Source organism: Ambystoma mexicanum, chromosome 9 (assembly GCF_040938575.1).
Source record: "Ambystoma mexicanum isolate Mex_15411 chromosome 9, UKY_AmexF1_1, whole genome shotgun sequence".
Classification (NCBI taxonomy): Eukaryota; Metazoa; Chordata; class Amphibia; order Caudata; family Ambystomatidae; genus Ambystoma; species Ambystoma mexicanum.
Window position 1 is genome coordinate 514873799 of NC_090931.1, and position 18398 is coordinate 514892196.

At 47.6% G+C, this 18398-nt stretch overlaps 1 protein-coding gene across 4 annotated transcripts in view; it reads left to right on the plus strand.

The window, feature by feature from the left end:
• CLUH (clustered mitochondria homolog) overlaps positions 1 to 18398 on the plus strand; it is a 2231193-nt gene that overhangs the window by 2032273 nt on the left and 180522 nt on the right. For all 4 annotated transcript variants that reach the window (XM_069615061.1, XM_069615063.1, XM_069615062.1 and 1 more), the window contains exon 23: positions 10721 to 10814. In XM_069615061.1, the coding sequence (XP_069471162.1) occupies positions 10721 to 10814 (94 nt within the window). The remainder of the gene's footprint in view (positions 1 to 10720; positions 10815 to 18398) is intronic.

Below are 18398 nucleotides of genomic sequence, written 5' to 3' on the forward strand. Positions count from 1 at the left end.
CATGAAGGGACTGTTCAGATCGTTCCCGCCGGTGAAGGCTCCGGCGTGGGAGCTCAACGTAGTGCTGACCAAGCTCATGGGACCTCCGTTCGAGCCTCTGCACTCGGCCCCGTTGAAGTTTCTGTCGTGGAAAACAGCGTTTCTTGTGGCCATCACCTCCGCACGACGGGTGGGAGAGATCCAGGCCCTTTCCTGCAAGGCCCCGTACTTGACTTTTCACGACACAAGGGTAGTGCTCAGGACGCACCCCTCCTTCTTGCCCAAGGTGCCGTCGGACTTCCACCTCAACGAACACTTGGTGTTACCTGTTTTCTTCCCGTCGCCAAAGGACTTTGCACTCGCTGGATGTGGCTAGAGCGCTGAAATTCTACGTGGACCGCACAAAGAGTTTTCGGAAGACGTCACAACTTTTTGTGAACTTTGGACCTGTCAATCAGGGGAAGGCTCTCTCGAAGGCTTCCATTTCCAGATGGCTCTCCGGCTGTATTATGTACTGTCATCGGTTGGCAAACCGACCGCTGCCTGGCCATCCGAGAGCCCATTCCACCAGAGCGATCGCAGCTACCACGGCGTTCCTTTCTGGTGTGCCCCTGCTGGACATATGTAGGGCTGCTACGTGGAGGTCGACGCACACCTTCACGAAATTCTACTGCGTCGATCGGGATTCCAGGGAGGAGTCCAGGGTCGGCCAAGCAGTGCTGCGCAACCTGTTCGCCTAAGGTGAGCCTGGTGAGGAGGTAAGATGCTTAATGTTGAGTTTGATGTAATGCTTAATGTTGAGCCTTTGCCACCTCCCGTGGTTGTGCATGTGTGTACTGCTATGTATTCTTTATTCATGAGCATGTGAATCCATGCCAGACCCCATGCTGGAGAAGGAACAAGTTACTTACCTGTAACTGTTGTTCTCCAGCATGGGTCTGGCATGGATTCACATGCGAACCCTCCCGCCTACCCCTCTGCGGCTCTTCACTTGGTCATACTGCCACTTCACGTGCTTCCAAATCTGAAGATCGCTGCCAGAGGCGGTGCTTAGGTAGAGGGCAGTCATTGGCTGTGGTCAGTATGACGCAGAGACCAGTGATTGGTTATTACTACGAAAGACAGATCAGAAACGAAACTGATACTGTTTTTTTCTTTACCGAGGATTCCCAGCCTGACGACGGGGAATATTCATGAGCATGTGAATCCATGCCAGACCCATGCTGGAGAACAACAGTTACAGGTAAGTAACTTGTTCCTTCCTTGTTGTGCCCTGAGACCAGCTGCATCAGTGTTTTCTTTATTTTTCAACCAAGTCGAGAAATACAGCTCCTCTTTCAAACCGGACTCGCAGCGCCTGTGCACTTTGAAGCCGAACTGAGGATGGGAAATGGAACCTCTGATTGACCCCCTCAAGACCTGCCAAGTTTGGACCAAAACCAAGCTGTGGGTGGTTAGTACTGAAACCACTTACCGGTGGCCCCTTATTCATTCATTGCATTTAACGCTCATAGGACCCCCCTTGTCCTCTCTTTGGCTTGGGTAGCCCCTGCTTCGAAATTTGGGAATAGCTTTTTCATCGCAGCAGATCCTCCCCTCACTCTTGGAACCCGTTATAACCCTTCAGAATCCTGTCCCTAATTTTGCCAGCTCCTTAGAAAAATACTTTGTGACTTTTACACACGCATTGAACATTGAGCACAAGGCTCCATTCATCGTAGGGTTGGATTTATAAAGTTAGGGTTTTCCATTTCTGAAGATTGTCTATGCTATAAAGATTGTCTGCCCTTTTTCCTGACAGGTATTGGCGGAGTTTAGAACTTTATTGCATTGACTCGGTCACAGTTATTGCTCACTCAGTGTCTGACCTTCCTGAGCCTTATATGGGACACAAGGTCCGAAGGGATTTTCTCATCATTGGACAAGATTGCAGCTATCAAGAGGGCCACTGGACATTTTCTCAGCAGAGCAGTGACCTTGGTGTGGTGGTACCAACGCCTATTGGGAGTCATGGCCGTATATCTCCTTGCAGTGGCACATACAAAGCTCAAAATGAGGAGGCTGCAGCTACACTTTTCAGCCTCCTGCAACCAGGAGAAGGGTTCTCAGGCCGAACAGGTCAGCATAACAAAGCATCTCCCCCAGGATCTAGTCTGGTGAGGTACAGACAGCACCCTGCGGATAGGAAGCCCCTTCCTGCAGCCAGCACCCCAGGTCACCATTACCACACTCATCCATACAGGGCTGGGGGGGCTACCCTGGACAGCCACAGTGTCCATGGAATATGATCCCTTCAGGAGCAGCTGGCGCACATCAGCTGGCTCGAGATGATGGCTATCTTGCTTGCCTTCAAAGCATTCCTCCCCATGGTCATCGGCAAGGCTATTCTCATTCAACCAGACAGCTCCACTTGCATGTATTACATCAACAAGCAGGGTGGCACCTGGTCTCTTCCCCTCTGCAGACTGTCGATCGACATTTGGGAGTGGGCTCTGCTCCTGTCAGCAATCCACCTTGGGGAGGGGTGTCCAACCTAGAGGCGGACAGGCTCAGCAGGCTGGGCTTGGACAACTACGAATGGCAGTTGAACGAGGAGGTCCTTCAAGGGATCTTCAACAGGTGGGATCATCCACAGGTGGACCTCTTCCCCACCAGTACCAACAGGAGGTTCCCACAGTGTGCCTCCTGGCTGGGGCAAGGCAGGGGTTCATTAGGCGATGCAATGCAGATCCCGTGGAACAACATGAACGCGTACGCCTTTCCCCCCCTCCACTGGTGCACAGGGTAATCTGCAAGATCAGGGAGATGCAGGACCTCCAGATCATCCTCATAGCTCCATGGTGGTCAGCAAGACCCTGGTTCTCTGAACTTCTCAGCCTGTCGGACCAGGCCCTGGTACACTGCCCGCCCGGTGGGTCTAGCACACATACACTCTCAGCAAGGGGGCACAGTGATTCACCCCGCCCACAGAAGTTAGCCCTGGCTGGGTGTGTCCTGAACAAGTCACCCTGAAGCATCTGCACCGGTCACAGGCTAACCTGGCTATCCTACAGTGGGCTAGGAGCAACGCCACCAGGAGCCATTACAAAAGCAAGTGGACCAGGTTCTGTCACTGGGCAGAATCAAAGGAAATTGATCCATTGACTTCCTTTTTGGATGACGTTCTATCCTTCTCTGCACACCTCGCACATTCCGGGGTACAGGTAGACACATGCTGCACGTATCTGGCGGCCATAGGGGCCTACAAGAACTCCAAAGAGGAAGTATTTTCATCCTCGAATCCAGTGGTTAAGAGGCACTTGGCCGGTCTGACTAGACTGTATCCACCTGTCAAGAAACCACAACCTGTGTGGGACCTTAATGTGGTCCTGGGCACGTGGGCGCATAAACCATTTGAACCTATGGCGTCCGCGGAAATCAGACTAGTTACCATCAAGACGGCCCTGCTAGTGAGCCTTACCTCGGCATGCCGAATCAGCGAGATCCAGTCGCTGATGGCTTCAGAGCCATATACTACATTTCACAAGAACAAGGTGGTGCTCAGAATAAACCCTGCATTCCTACATAAGATCGTCTCCTCTTTTCCCCTGAATGAGGAGATAGTATTGCCGACATTCTTTGTGGATGAGGATCAGTGTGTTTTGCACTGTCTGGATTTCAGACATGCGTTAAGATTTTACTTGGACAGAACCAAGAACTTCCGGAAAATCAGACTCCCTGTTCATCACATTTGGGGGATAAAACCAGCCTGTGAAGCTTCCAAGTCTTCCATAGCAAGGTGGATGGTTATGGCCGTCAAGGATGCATATGAGGGGCAGCACAGGCCATTACAAGCAAACATGCATGCCTACGCCATCAGAGCAGTAGCTTTCCCAAGACACGTTCCGTGGCAGGTTATCCGCAAAGCAGCTACATGGGCTACTCCCTTGGCCTTACGCAAGCACTACAGCTTGGATGCCAGCGCCAGGTCGGACGTGGCATTTGGCCAGGCAGTGTTGAGGAACTTGTTTCCTTAAGAGAGGCAACTCTTCACCCTGGGGCTACATTCAGTTGTAATCGCCAATACAGTATGGGGGAAAGGGGACAGGACGTAGGAGTAATTATAAGTTACTCACCGTAGTGAGTAATGTACTCCTAGTCCATAGTCCCCTTTCCTCCATATGTCCCACCGTCCTCCCCCCTAATAGAACTGGTGGCATTAAGCAATGTTAATATTGTTGACACGTCAAAGGGGACTGAGGAGTGGCGCTGGTGGGCGGAGTCAGGGAAGAGCATGTGCCCAGGGCTGCGGCCCCACATACATCTAAATTTAAAGGGGAAGATGATTTTTCTGGTGAAAAAGGTTCCTTCTCCCATCCCTAGCGAGGGATGCCCATAAAGTATGGAGGAAAGGGGACTACGGACTAGCAGTAAGTTAGTCACTACAGTGAGTAACTTATTTTTGGGAGCCATCATTTGCAGTGTGAGTGAGCTACAAGCTTTGTCATGCAAACCACCATTTACTATATTCTCTAAGGAGAAGGTTGTCTTGTGGGTTTGTCCCTCCCTCCTTCCTTTCCAAGGTGGTGTCTGAATTCCATCTGACACAGAAAATAACTTTACCAGGTTTTTATCCACCTCCTCACCCTTCTAAGGATGAAGAGAGGTTTCTCAGGATTGACCCTAAAAGGACTATTAGTTTCTAAATTTCTAGGATGTCAAGTGTCATGCAAGGTGACCAACTGTTTATTGGTGAAACTGGCCACAGACTAGGCCAAGCAGTGACCAGACAAACGTTAGCGCATTGTGATCACCTCTATTTCAGAGTGCTGCTCCATTGCGGGAAAAGAGAAAACCTAAACACCCCTTCTACTATTGGAGTGGCAACAACTTTGGCTCTCCAGTTCCAGTGTAGGACATTTGCAATGCCCCAACTTGATCCTCACTCCCCACTTTCTGGAAGCATTACTGCTTGGACACTGTTGAGTCAGGACGTTTAATTTGGAAGAGCCGTTCTGCACAATATCAATCATTAACCAGAACATTATACAAAAATCCACTTTTTCCCACCTTGATCTATAAATCCACTGTGGGAGTCTAAGATGAGGAATCCTTGGGAAGACACAATCCATTAGAAGAACAAATTACTTACCCCTGGTAATGTTCATTCTCATCATCATATAGCTTTTATTAGACAGTTTAGTCATTTGCCAAGCACACAGTTACAATGATAAAAGGGGCAATTCAGTACATGAATAAGAAATGAAAACTCAATAACTAATCTATCCTAATATACTTCATCTGAATCTGACACATTAAATAGAGTGAATTAAAAAATAACCAGATACAATTTTACACATGTATAAAATACACTTGGCAACATGCGCAGATAAGCATTATTTAGATCCTATGTTTTAAAATCTGGGGTCAGGCTATGCACAAGTGTTGCGGCTGGTGCTTTCCTTTATCATTACAAATTTAGCAACAGTGCATTCATTACTCTACTAGCGGGATCATTGTGTGCAAAAATCAATTAGGTGCATATTTAGTTGTATGACAATGGTTGCGATTTCATATTCAAAGATCATAATGCAATTTTATTAATTGGGATCCTGATTCATTGTAAAGATTTAAATTTAGGTCCCAACACCTCCAGCTTTTAATACTTTAGCTCTTATTTTCCAGGCCTGATGAATATAACTTGCTACAAAGAAATACATTTATGTGGTCACAACACCTGAACAGCAAAATGGCTTCACTTGTGCGGCATATTGCATGTGTGTTACAAATTGTCTTCAAATATTTATTACTAGCCCCATGATAGCCCGGCCAGAAGAACAGAAAATGAATTATGGATTCCCTTGCTAGTCCACATACCAGACATGTCTCGTCTCCAGTTCTATCCCACAATCTAGTGTGGCATGCCAGGTTCAATTGACCTAGCCTAATGATTTCATATTAAGGGTGCGTGCAAGCAGGGGGCTAACCAAATTGAAGTACCTTTCAAACCCCAACAGGGACTTGCTGGCCAAATAAGTAACTCCTGTAGACAACCCACTGCACACATTAACCAATTCAATCTCAACACCCTCCCGCGAGATTCTCTTTGCTTTTTCCATATCACATTACTGATGGTGATGCCCATGGAGTTATTCCATAGTTCTTCCAGATGCAATTCCAGCAAGAGTCTTTTCACATATTGGACCCAGGGCAATGACCTACCTCCCTCATTCTCCAGCATGTATTGCAATGCTTCACGATAAATAATGAATTCCGGAGTCAGCCATAGTCTACACCAATAAGCTACAGGCCTGAAGGAGACCTCACTATGTTCTTTCTACTGCATGTTTCTTCCACAGATATCTCTTCGCCCTCCCAGCCTACGCCTCTGAATGTGGGTGCATTTTTTAATATACTTCTCTCTTTCAACACCCATGTGGGTTATGTAATCCTCCGGATATGCAGAAAGAGGGAAAATCTAAGAACTGAGACAACATGCACAGTGCGTGCTATTTATAAAATCATCGATGTCGCGTTCGCACGGGTAATCATCAAGGGGCATCGACTTCATGCAGCACATGCACCCTCTGCCGTCGAGCATTTTTTTCTGAGACTGCAAAGCTTAATATGGATAGATCTAAGTTGAGGAATCCGTGGGGGGAACATTCAGTAGAAAGAACATTACCTGGGGTAAGTAATTTGTTCTTTTGGTTGTAAGTTGTGTGCAGCTTCTTTTTGGGGCCACACTCGTCCCAATAACAACAAATTAACTGGAACACTCTGTTTATATCCTGTAAAATTGCAGATGTTAAGTCGATATAATAAACAATAAAAAATAAGTCGATGTGAAACACCATTTAGAATAAAATTAAAACCTAAACTGACATGCTGAAATACTGTTTGACATGTTTTTTGTGGGCAGATCTGGGAAGGTGACCTAGAAAAGTCGATAAATAAGAAAGCAAATGTGTTCCGTTTTGTTTATTCCCTGTAAATGACTTTGACGGAGAAGATTAAACTGACTGCTCCTGGTTTCCAGGTGAGTGTTTTGACCTCTGGTCCAACAGTGCAACTGTATGACACCAACCTGATCTCTTATCTGCCTGAGAGCTGTGCATCTGTCTGTGTTGTGGACAGGGCATGCATACGCAGGCACTGTTAGGCAGAAACCTGTGCAGTTCCCTTAGGGACCACTGCAAAAGATTTAAGACTACAGGTGTTGGCAGTAAACCCACTTGGTAGCAGTCTGCACCACCCAGATTTACCTGGTAGCTGTGGCTGAGCAGTCAGACTTCCCTCAAGAAGAGTTAGGCATTATGCAAAGTATACTCAATAGGCACTCAGATACAATAATACAAGCAAACACTGACCAGAGCTTTGGTATCAAAGTATATAATTATTTATTAAAAACACACAGTTGAAACACTCCAGCACTCGTATTGTAAAATATTCTAAACACAATTATTATTATGATATATACACCCCTTTTTCCCCTATTAGAAAATCACGGTAAAACACCACTTATTTTCATACACAGGTGAGCGCTTAACTAGATTGCACTCTAGTAAGTTTGTGAAAAAGGGAGGGAAAAAGACAGAATAAGCAGAGGTACACCACTCTACGATTCCAGAGCACTGTTAGCAAGGCAGAGAGCAAAAAGTCACTGGTGAGTCAAAGTCCAAAGACTGGGCCCACTCTTAGAGAGAGCAGAGCACAAATGCGCCCAAGATCACACAGTTACACTAGGCTTAGAAAGTCTTGCAGAGGGTTCAGCAAAGCGTTTAGAGAGGCTTAGAAAAGTTTAGCCAAGGTGTCGCAGGCTAACCCAGGGTCAAAAGCCGGGGGCTAAATCTACCCCGTACAGTCGGTAGCAAGGGAAGCCAGGCGGAACACGGTCCGTTAAGTGGGAAGGATCCTCCAGCGGTGGTGGTTGTTCCTGGTAGTGGGTGCAAGTTGCGTCGTCGTCCAGGGGAAGAGAAGATCTCGACTTGGAGGAAAGATGAAGGTGGTTGCACTACCAGGGCAGAAACCAGCCGCAGAGTTTTCTGGTTAAAGGTGGTACCTTGGTTTCGCGGTCGTGGTAAAACGTGGTATCCCGGTTTCCGGGGTGCTTGGCATGGGCAAGGCGGCCACGAGATACGTCGGGAAAGCGAAAAGACGGTGAAACTGGTTATCCCCACCAGTTAAAGGAAGAACACTCTCCGGCGGGAGATCTCCTCTGTCGTTGGGAAAAAGTGGTGAGACGGTCCAGCAGGGCTCCACCGGTCGTGGTGTCGTGGCAGGTCGGCTCAGCTTCTCCCTCGTCTGATTCTTAGGTCCTGTGGCGACTTCTGAAGTTCCAGTCCCCAAAGCCCTGCTTTTATGCAGCAAACCCCCATTCACTCAGCCTAGCTGTCACTCAAACATGCTAAGTGGTGAGCCAGTCGGCTCACCACTTGGGCCAATCAGGATGGAGTGTGACTTGAGTTGCCTAGGCAACTCAGTCCAGGGTGCCTAAATTTCCCTCCACCCCTCCTAAGTACCCCAGACAGAGTGGCACCACTTTGGAGGGCTTCTGTGGAGAAGCCCGCCAAAAAGTGGAAAAAAGGGTTCGACTTGGGTTGGAGTCACAGAAGAGCACACAAACGCCATTTTAGAATCAAGTTTTGGCAAAAAATACCAACAGGAGAATTAATATTAATTAAATAAACCGGCGGTATGTTCGAGGCTACCGTAAATAATTAAATAAAGATAGCCTAAAACAATGGGAAATCCCATAGGAAAATATTCGCGGTTGAATATAAAAAGTAGTATCCACTGCCACCAGCCAAAACTCGATCAGGGGGGGACGGAGACGTGCCCCCTCGACTAACAGACCCCGGGGCAATTGAATTGCCCCAGCCAGTAGGTCCACAATATGATGTTTTGTACTGGTTCTGTTCAGAATTTAAGACTAGTAAAGTCAATGGTGACTTTACATGCCCTGGGAGACAGTAGTCAGTCCCAGGGTATGGAGTCTATACTGGGGGGTCTCTATGACACCCCTGTGTCACTGCACTGAGGGTGCTGTGTAACACACATCACAAAAACACATGACGCCCTTTGGAGTAAAAGACCCCATAGCCCATTAAACACATCTAGATTTAAAGAAACACACTCAAAAAATGCCCAAGAGTGAGGGTAAGAGTCTCACTCTTGGCAGGAGAGAAAAAATAAACCCCAAAAATCCAGCAAAGCTGCTGGGGGACTCACTAGGTTAGGAAATTCAGCCTAAACAGAGAATTCTCCCTAACAGGCACTTTGCTTTCTGCATAATAATAATAATAATGAGACACATAGTGGTGAAATGATAGTGTCTAGCCCAACTGTATCGACTGTATGCGGGCGGTAAATTTGGGCCAAAATGGCAGCAAGATGTGTTGATGAAAGATGACAGTTTTGAGCAGTTAATAAAAGCAATACATTCAAATGTTATTCTTAAGTACTGTACATTAGATTTAAAATGGAATCTTTGTTGCTACCTGACCAGGACAGTAGAGCTTGATCACACTATGCTACAAGAAAGCTAACCAGCATCTCCTTGGAAGGTCCAGTGCAAGACATACAGATAAGTTTAGTGCCAGCCTCTTTTAGGCCCTAAAAACAAGCATATGCTCACATAAAAAAAAATGATAGAACTGAAACAATGGACGCATAGGCGCACGCTCCCTGCTTCGACACACACAGCTCCATTGATTTTTTTCGTATCAATGCAACCAGGAAGGATTGGAAGAGGAATATTACGGCAAGAATATAACTTTTAGTTTGCATGAATTACAAGTTGTAAAACGATTATGAAAAAATCTGCTTTCGAGTTCAAATATATTGGTACTTGCCAAGAAAGTTACCCCAATTGGGAATTTTTGTTAAATTTTACATATGAAAATTCTATCATATTCCAAAAATGGGAGTAAAACATTCCCAATTCAAAACGTTTCTTGCAGCCTGCCTAGAGCACATTCTAAAAGAAAGGCCATGGTTACATCTACTTTCCCCAAAACCATCAAGTTAAAATATATGCGAAGTGGCTTGAGGAAGTCTGTCCATAATTTTGCTGATCACTCCACTTTTAGTTCAGACTCTAGAGCAGATGCACAACTGGGGTAATTTTATTTTAAGATTTATTTCAGATTTTCTTCTTTCTCTTTTCCTTTTGATCTGATTTTTCATGGATCTTTTCTTGTGACTTATAACGTAGAGCCTGTGATGCTGAAAGAAACATTCCTTATTTGTAATCCTCATTCTCCTTCAATGATGTCTTTATAAAAATGTTTAAGCAATCCAACCTCCCCCTAGAAACACCAAAGTAGAAAGTTGTTGAATAATATGAGGAAAGATCATTGGAATATGCAAAAAAATATGATGGCTTTAGCTAAGACTGTGCCATTTGGTGAGATACGTGAGCAACTTGGCTGTTTGAAAGTGACTGAGGTTTTTTTTATATATCTGTTGTCTCATTGCGTTCCTTATTTCCACATTGCAAATGTGCGTGAGAATGTTTTCAAAAGGGTATGATGGTAGGTAGGCTTTTGAAACTGTTCTTTTAAACAATCAGTTTCCTTCTGCCAGGTTTTCTGAGATCCCCCACATAGGCAGATATGGTCAGTGTTTCTGAATGTCATGATATGACAAAGAACTAGGATTACATGCGTCTTCCTTCCCCAGCATGGCTTTCAAAAATCAATGGAGTGTCCTAGAAGCTTTTAAGTTTGAAGAGTTAAAATATAGCTTTGTTTCTTTTCAGCCATCATCTTGTTGCTCGGGTCTATGCGAGTAAAGCAGAGTTTCGTTCTGCACTACAGCATGAAAAGGAAGGATACACAATATACAAAACTCAGGTTTGACTACAACATGAACTGCTAATTGCTAGTTCTTAAATTGTGAAATTGGGATCTGTGTTGAAGTGGTAAGGTTCGTGGAGACACAACGTTTGAAAACATGTTAGCTGTATGTATGTATCGGTTTTGGCCCCATATGTGACTGGAAAAAATAATACAACTTGTATTTTAATTTATGAGAAAGTTCCACCATTGTCAGTTTGACAGCTGCTCTCTATAGTGCTCTCGGCTGCATCCATATAAGGCTTCTACAGCAAACATAATTTATACATTTTTTTGAGTGATGTGAAATGCATTTGTACCATGCCAGTTACCAGCATACTAGTCTCCTAATATTCTGCTTTAATCAACCATGATTTCAGGAACAACTTAAAATACACTCTCAATTAAAGTGTTATATTATAGAAAATTGTTATCTGTTAACAGAAAATAGTTTTTTGAAGTAACTCTCAATATTAACTTTGTAAACAATGCAAATTTCATAAACTTGAAGAAAATGTAAATGATAAATCAAAGAATGTAATCACAAATTCCTAAATCATACGTGTAAAAAAAAAGAATAACCAAGTTGTATATATTACTCTTACGTCCCATCCCCTTTCCTCCATACTGTATGGGTGTCCCTTCCAAGGGACGGGAGACAGAACCTTTTTACCAGAAAAAAAACCTTTTCCCCATTAAATTTAGAGGCGTGCAGGGGTGCGGCCCAGGGAGCATGCGCTGCCCTGACTCTGCCGTCCGGTGCCACACCTCAGTCCCCTTTTCCGCGCCGACGGGAACGGCCCGAATTCACCAGCGCTCCTGGGTTTGACTTCGGCCATGTAATTCCATGCACGGATACTACTTCTATTTGTCTTCTTTTTTCTCTTTTTATCATTCAGGTACTCGGTCCTCGGGCGCCACGCCCCTCCCCGGGGCATGTCGACTTCTACAGGGTTCAGCCGGTGTCCATCCTGCAACAGGCTCTTTCAAACATCAGACCCCCCACGCCCTCTGCCTACGTTGCCTTGTCCCAGAACACAGTTGGCAATCTTGGTCAGCGTGTGACTCGCTGTCCTCGAAAGCGCTGAAGAACCCACTAGCCAGGTGGAGGGAGCTCTTCCAGAAGCCGCCTCAAGAGGATCTCAAGACCTTTGTGAAACATCAAACCAGACCCAAGGTAGGGCCGATATTCTCCATCACACCCCGTAAGGGAGACTCCTTCCCAGGCACTCTCCCGCGCGGGAGGGTCCTGTCGGGTCCTTCTACCAACACTCGCACCGAGGCTGCTGCAGCTACAGGCCTCCGGGCCGAGGGATCCTCAGATCCTCCCGGTGACGGTGTTGAGGGATTGGAAGGTTCTTTTACCGGGTCTTCACCCGAGGGGCTCCAGTCTTGTACCGGCACCATGGCTGAGGGGGCTACGCCCTATTACTGGAAATAGTTCTGAGGGGGCGCCTAAATGCAGCTCTCCCGACCCCCGGGTCGAGGGTGTCAAACTTACCGGGCCTAGGCTAGAGGAGCAGGGTAGGCCTCGTGATCCACGCACAAGAGTCCTGGATGAGGCCGGGCCCAGCAGGCCGAGCAACACGTGGCAGGCAGCCTGACAAAATGGCCACAGCGCCAGAAAGAGGCACCCGTCTGACGCCATTCCAGGAATGCGGCAAAGAACGAGTGTCAAGGTGGGACTGGCTTCAACCAGGTACATGGCCTACAGCCTACCCCTCTTGCGTACAGGGCAGCTTTCCTTTGCGTCCGTATGGACAGGGCATGCAGCGGGCTCAGCAGCCCCCCGCTACCCTGTCAGCACCCCCTGCCACCGCTTCAGTCTTGTAGGAGGTTTTCTTTGAGAGGTTCCTCGACCTCATGAAGTCACTCCAGATGGGGGTTATCCTCATAGACACCATCGGGGAAGTCATTCCCACCATCCTAGCGGCACCACAGACTCCTCCATTGGGGCCCTGGTGTAGCCGGCTCCGCAGCCAACTCTTCAACCTCCGGCTGCGGTCCCTGTACCCCAGCCTCCGGCGCCATCTACTACTCCTCATCCTCCAGATCCACAGGATACGGACGAGGAGGAGGATCCGGACATGGCATCCTCAGCCAGGGCCTTCAACCAACACCTTACTGGGCTGGCGGAGTACCTGGGCCTACCCAACCCGAGGTCAAGCAGCCGGCAGAGGGGGTTCTGGCTAAAGTCCTCACACGACGCCCCTCTGCCAAATCGATGATTCTTATGCAGACCGATGTAGTCTCCCTGGCCAATAAGGGCTGGCTCAAGCCACACTCGGCCCAGCCAGTCAATCAATGCCTGGACAGGCAGATGGAGGGGATACACTCTTGCTCTCGGTCCATCCTCAGCCACACTCCTCGGTGATCGCTGCGGCATCGCTATACTCCAAGCCCCAGTCGTCCTCAGCCTCTTCCTCGGCGGCGCTGCTAGGTAAGGAGGAGAAGATCTTGGAGGCGTATGGCAAGAAACTCTATTCCAACGCCTCTTTACATCTAAGGCCAACGCTGATGCCATGCTGGCAGCCGCCAAACAAAGGTTATGGCGGGAAATTGCGGAAAAACAGCAGAAGACTGCTACTAGAGGGTTTTTCTCACACCAGGCATCTTCAACCACATTGTCTGCAGCTTCTACTGACAAGGTGGCCAAATCATGCTATTGCTTGGTTCCACAGAACTCCAGTGGGGGGGGGTGGGATGGGATGGGGGGTGGGGTGGAAATGTCACTTCACTAGAGGCCCGGAGGACCATTTCTTCAGATTCATCGGTGCCATTGATGACCAGCGGGGGGTACAGACTCCTTCCTGCTCCCCTTCCCGTCCCCCCCTTTGAACCAGGTTGGTTCTCCCTCATGGTAAAAATCGCCAAGCTTCTCGAGTTGGGGGCTATAGAGCCAGTTCTGACTCTGGAAATTGTACAGGGGTCCTGTTCCAGTCTTAACGGTGCCAAGTCAACCAGGCAGGCCTGTACACCATTCTGTACCTTGCAAACGCCAATCATTTCCTTCCCCGTCCATAAATTCAAAATGATCACTCCGATCTGTGCAGCCCTTCCAACAGGATTGTATTTGCTCAGTTGATCTAAAGGGTGCTTATTTGCTTATTCCCATTTGGACCCCACATCGCACATTTTTAGGTCTTCGGTGGGGAGTACCATTTCTAGTTTCGAGTCTTCGGTTTGCCCTCAATTCAGCACCCAGGGTGTTGATGCAATTGATGAGCGCATTGCACTTCTGTCTCCAGGGTATACATGTTTACCCTTACCTGCATGACTGATTGGTAAGAGGTTGCTCCCTGGAGAATGTTGGCCTACTCTAACTTATCTACTCAACCTGCTTTATGATTTGCGGTTCTCGCGTAATTCGAGGAAGTTCCACCGGACCCACCTGATATTCAAAGGCTTTGTTTGGGGGCACCCTGCAGGCCAAGGTCTTTGTGAAAACCTAGAGAATTTTAGACATTCAACAGACATTCATCTTCTTTCGGCCAACAGCACTACACTTGGTGGTCCCAGAGACTGCTAGGGTTAATGGCATCCTGTGTCCATGCAGTCCCTCTAGCCAGGGTAAAGATGCAGAGCACCCAGCAAGAGCTGGACGGTTCCTGGTCGCAGGGCTTGCATCCCCAATAGCAACATGGCCAATTCCTCAAGAATTGGCTTGATTTGTTATGGTGGGGTTTATCCCCAGAATCTCTTGCAAGGAGTACCGTTCCACGACACTACTCCCAGGCTGTCATTAAAACTGATTGGTTTCTCCTGGGTTGGGGAGCAACAGTCAACAATCTGCATTAGTACCAAGCGGATGTGCGTCCACGGGATACACTTAACGTGATTGGCTTGTTTCCGAGCCATACCACGGTGTAATCCCGTGGACGCACGTACATGCCTGCATTTGTTCCCGGCGGGGGGCGTGGCAGCCCCTTAGCCAATGGGGAAGCTCAAAACGGGGCAATACCCGCTCCGAGCCTCCCCATGGCTGGAGGCTGCCTTCGTCCCCTACCGGGGACTCGAGTAGGTTTCCCCCCCCTCCACCCCCCCTACCCTGCAATATCCCCTCCCTGCCCTCCTAACTCAACTTTCCTTCTTTTTTCTTTTTCTTTTCTCGGGAGCAAACACGCTGGGAACACTTCTGTTCCCAGCACGTCCGCTCCCGATGGCCGCCATGGAAGGGGAAAACAGACAACGTTTTCCCTTTCCCGGTGGCCATTTTAATTCACGTATTTATTTATTTTTTCTGTTCTGCTACGCTTGGGCCTGTAACTATGGCCCCGGGGGCATTACCTGGGGCGGTATTGGCACACCGTCTCAGGGCTTATTGCCACAGTATTTTGACCTGTGGCTGGTTAGGACTGTTTCCAACGCGTCAATGATATTAAGCTGCAAGCCGTCTTTTTAGCCTTCAAGGCATTTCTACTCCATATTCGGGGATAGTCCTCATAATAGTGACTCCTTGGTGGCCAGCGAGGTTCTGGTTCTAGTAAAACTTGCCAATCGGACGCAGTTACCCTTCTGCTTCGCCACAACTCGTCTATGGAGGATTCTTCATCCCTCCCCACAATCTCTGAATTTATGGTACCCGAGGTCAGGTCCCAAGGCCGTCTCGGCTTGTCTGATGAAAACATGCAGATCCTACAAGCAGCGTGAAAGGATTCTACGGAGCACAGTATAAAAGCAAACCGCTTAGGTTTTGCTACTGGTCTCTCGGAAAGGAGAAGAATCCTCTTTCTGCATTGCTGTATGATTTATGACCCCTCTGGCTGAGTCAGACAATAAACCCAAAATATGCAGAACTTGTTCATCAGCGCTGGGTGCCTATCTTGTCTCAGATCAATGCTGTTCCATCGAGAACTTGGTGAAACGACACTTTGAGGGTCTGTGTCTCCTATTTCCTGCAGTCGCCTCCTCATCCCAAGTAGGATTTTAATGTAGTCCTAACGGGATTGTGCCACAAACCGATCGAGCCAATGGTGTCAGGCTGGGGCTGGTGTCCTGGAAGGCAGTCTTTTTGGTAGCTATAACATCAGCCAGGAAAATGTACTACATTCTTTAGCAACATGGTGGTGAGATGACAACCCCCCCTCCCGTTTCTGCCTAAGATTGTGTCTACATTTCACATTAATGTGGTAGTTTGGCTTCAGGTATTTTTTTTTTCCAAACCCATCATCTGAGTACGGCTTATGTTTTATCTGGAAAGGTGCAGGGAATTACAGAGACCTCCTCTGCTCTTCGTCCCTTTTTGTGGAGTGAATAAGGGGTCCTCGTCATCTAAAGCAACCATTGCCAGATGGATTGTAGCAGTGATTCTGTAATGTTATTACCTACAGAAAAAGCCACACCCAAGGAACTTGACGCTCACCTAGTCAAGGCAAAAGCATCAGTAGCCTCTCAGGGGCATGTCCCTTGGGATGTGATCGCAAAAGTAGCAACGTGGGCACCCCGTCCACCTTTTGCAAGCTCTATTGCCTGGAGATGAGCTCAAGAGCAGATTCTCAGCTTGGGCAGGCAGGTTGGAAGAACCTCTTGAGTGAGGGATACAAATAAAATCTTCCACTGGTGGGTGACGAGTGCTTTGGAATCTCCCACAAGTATGGAACAAAGGGGGGTGGCAGTAAGGAAAAGTTACTCCCTGTAGTGACTGCTGTACTCCTATTCGTAGTCTCCTTTCCGCCATACGCCCTTCCTCCCCCTAAAAATGATTGTCTTTAGTAACATCCCGACCTAGGTTGGTTGACGGATTGAAGGGTGAGGCCCAGAGGCGGGTCTTGATGATGCCGACCTTGTAGCCAAGCATGCGCTGGGGCCCGCAACACAAAAATAAAAAATATTTTTGCTTAGTTTGTATGGTGCTACAAAAATCTCCGGTTTCGATAACTGAATACTGTTGGGTAAGAATTGATGCATTCACACTGTGTGAGACTACACAAGACTTATCTGCGTGACTGAGCAGCCATGCCTATCTCAAGAGGGGTAAATGTGAGCTGTACAGATGAAATCTGTTAATACAAGTAGCCAAGTAAAACTTGGTTATAATTATTTAATATCAGTTTTAAATATGCATGCTTTGAAAAGGCAATTCGTTGGAGCAATTCAAGTAAGCTTTTGCAAATGCTTTACAGAATCAATAAAGCTGGTGAATATTTTTTGGATATGCACAATACACTTCTCCTACACCCGAAGTGACTTCAATTACAAGGATGGTATTTGCATTTATATATCGCACCAATATACTTTGTAGACTCTGGGTTGCAGGAAGGGTTTGGGAAAAGGTTACAACAGTTTCTTAAAGGTGAGGACAACTGAATAAGTCTAGGTAAGCCTTTCCCAGCAGTAACTGTTTACAACAAGCTAGCACCTATGAGGGACAAGCAATGAGTCAATGGATTTAGAGGAGTGCCTTTAGGGAGCCAAGACAGCCAAGTTATTCAGACTAAAATACTTCTGATGCACTTCTTGGATCAAAGTCTTTCACAAAGTCAGATTGTTCAAAAGGAAATCACTGAAGACAAACCAGCTGAGGCCTGTGCAAAGGGGAGTTGAAATACTCTGTTAAGCAGGATCTCAAGTGAGGCAGCATGACTTAAGGCAAGAAGGGAAGTACCCCAAACAGTACCCGTTAGCTGTACCACACTTCTATGCAGACCATGGTTCTTGAGCCTCAGTCGTAGTTGACCAGCGGCAGGACGTCTGGAGGGCTCCTGCGGCAGTACTCTGGGAAGGTCATCGGCAACCATGGGCTCTTTTCGTTTCAGCTGCACTTCGTGGCTTCAGCGCTTCACAAAGAGCACTGATGCAGAACAAATCTCTGGTTGCACTTTCCTTGCTTTCAGTCCTGGATTCTGGTGAGGGGGCTCTGGATCTGAAATTCCTGCTTCTGGAGTGTCCTGGGGAGGCCCCTGTAGCTTTTGGGCAGATTTGTTTCACGGCAGACGTTGCACTCTACTATAGGGCGGGAGGATGGTTCAGGGGCAAGGTGCTCGCCTTGGAAGCAAGACGACCAGCAACACAGGTTCGATCCCCAGGTCCGCACTTAGAAACCTTTGGGTATTAAGTGCGTTATAACCCATCATATGGACACTCGACCCCTGGCATTGGGCTTCTGCAGCAACGGAGAGGCACAGCAAGTCTGGGTTTGTGCCAGTGGAGTTGTCTCTGGGTTAGTTGGTCCCACTAACCCAAGGGGAGAAGTTGATCCATCTGAGCTTCTGTCGAGGTGAAAGGTCGGCACCGCAGCAGGGCTTCACCAGGCCATTGAAGGTCCAGGAGGTTGCAGCGGGCTTCACTTGACGGTTTCTTCAGATGTTTCTTCCAGTTGTCTAATCTGCCCCTAGTCCCAAAACCCTCGCCTTTTTTAAGCAAGATATTCCCATGCATGCACAGCCTAGGCTGTCAATCACACAGCAGGCCAATCGGAACTGGTTTTGTGCAGGCACACCCAGAGACACAGGACAGGGGAGTTTCGGGATCCTCCCTCATTTCCTGCCCTTCCCGACACATGGGGTCAAAGGCAAGAGACACAAAGGGCTCAAATCTGTCTCCACGCACAGAGTAAAAGCCAAGAAAGAACCCCCAAACAGAAAATAGTGAGGGGGGCAGGGA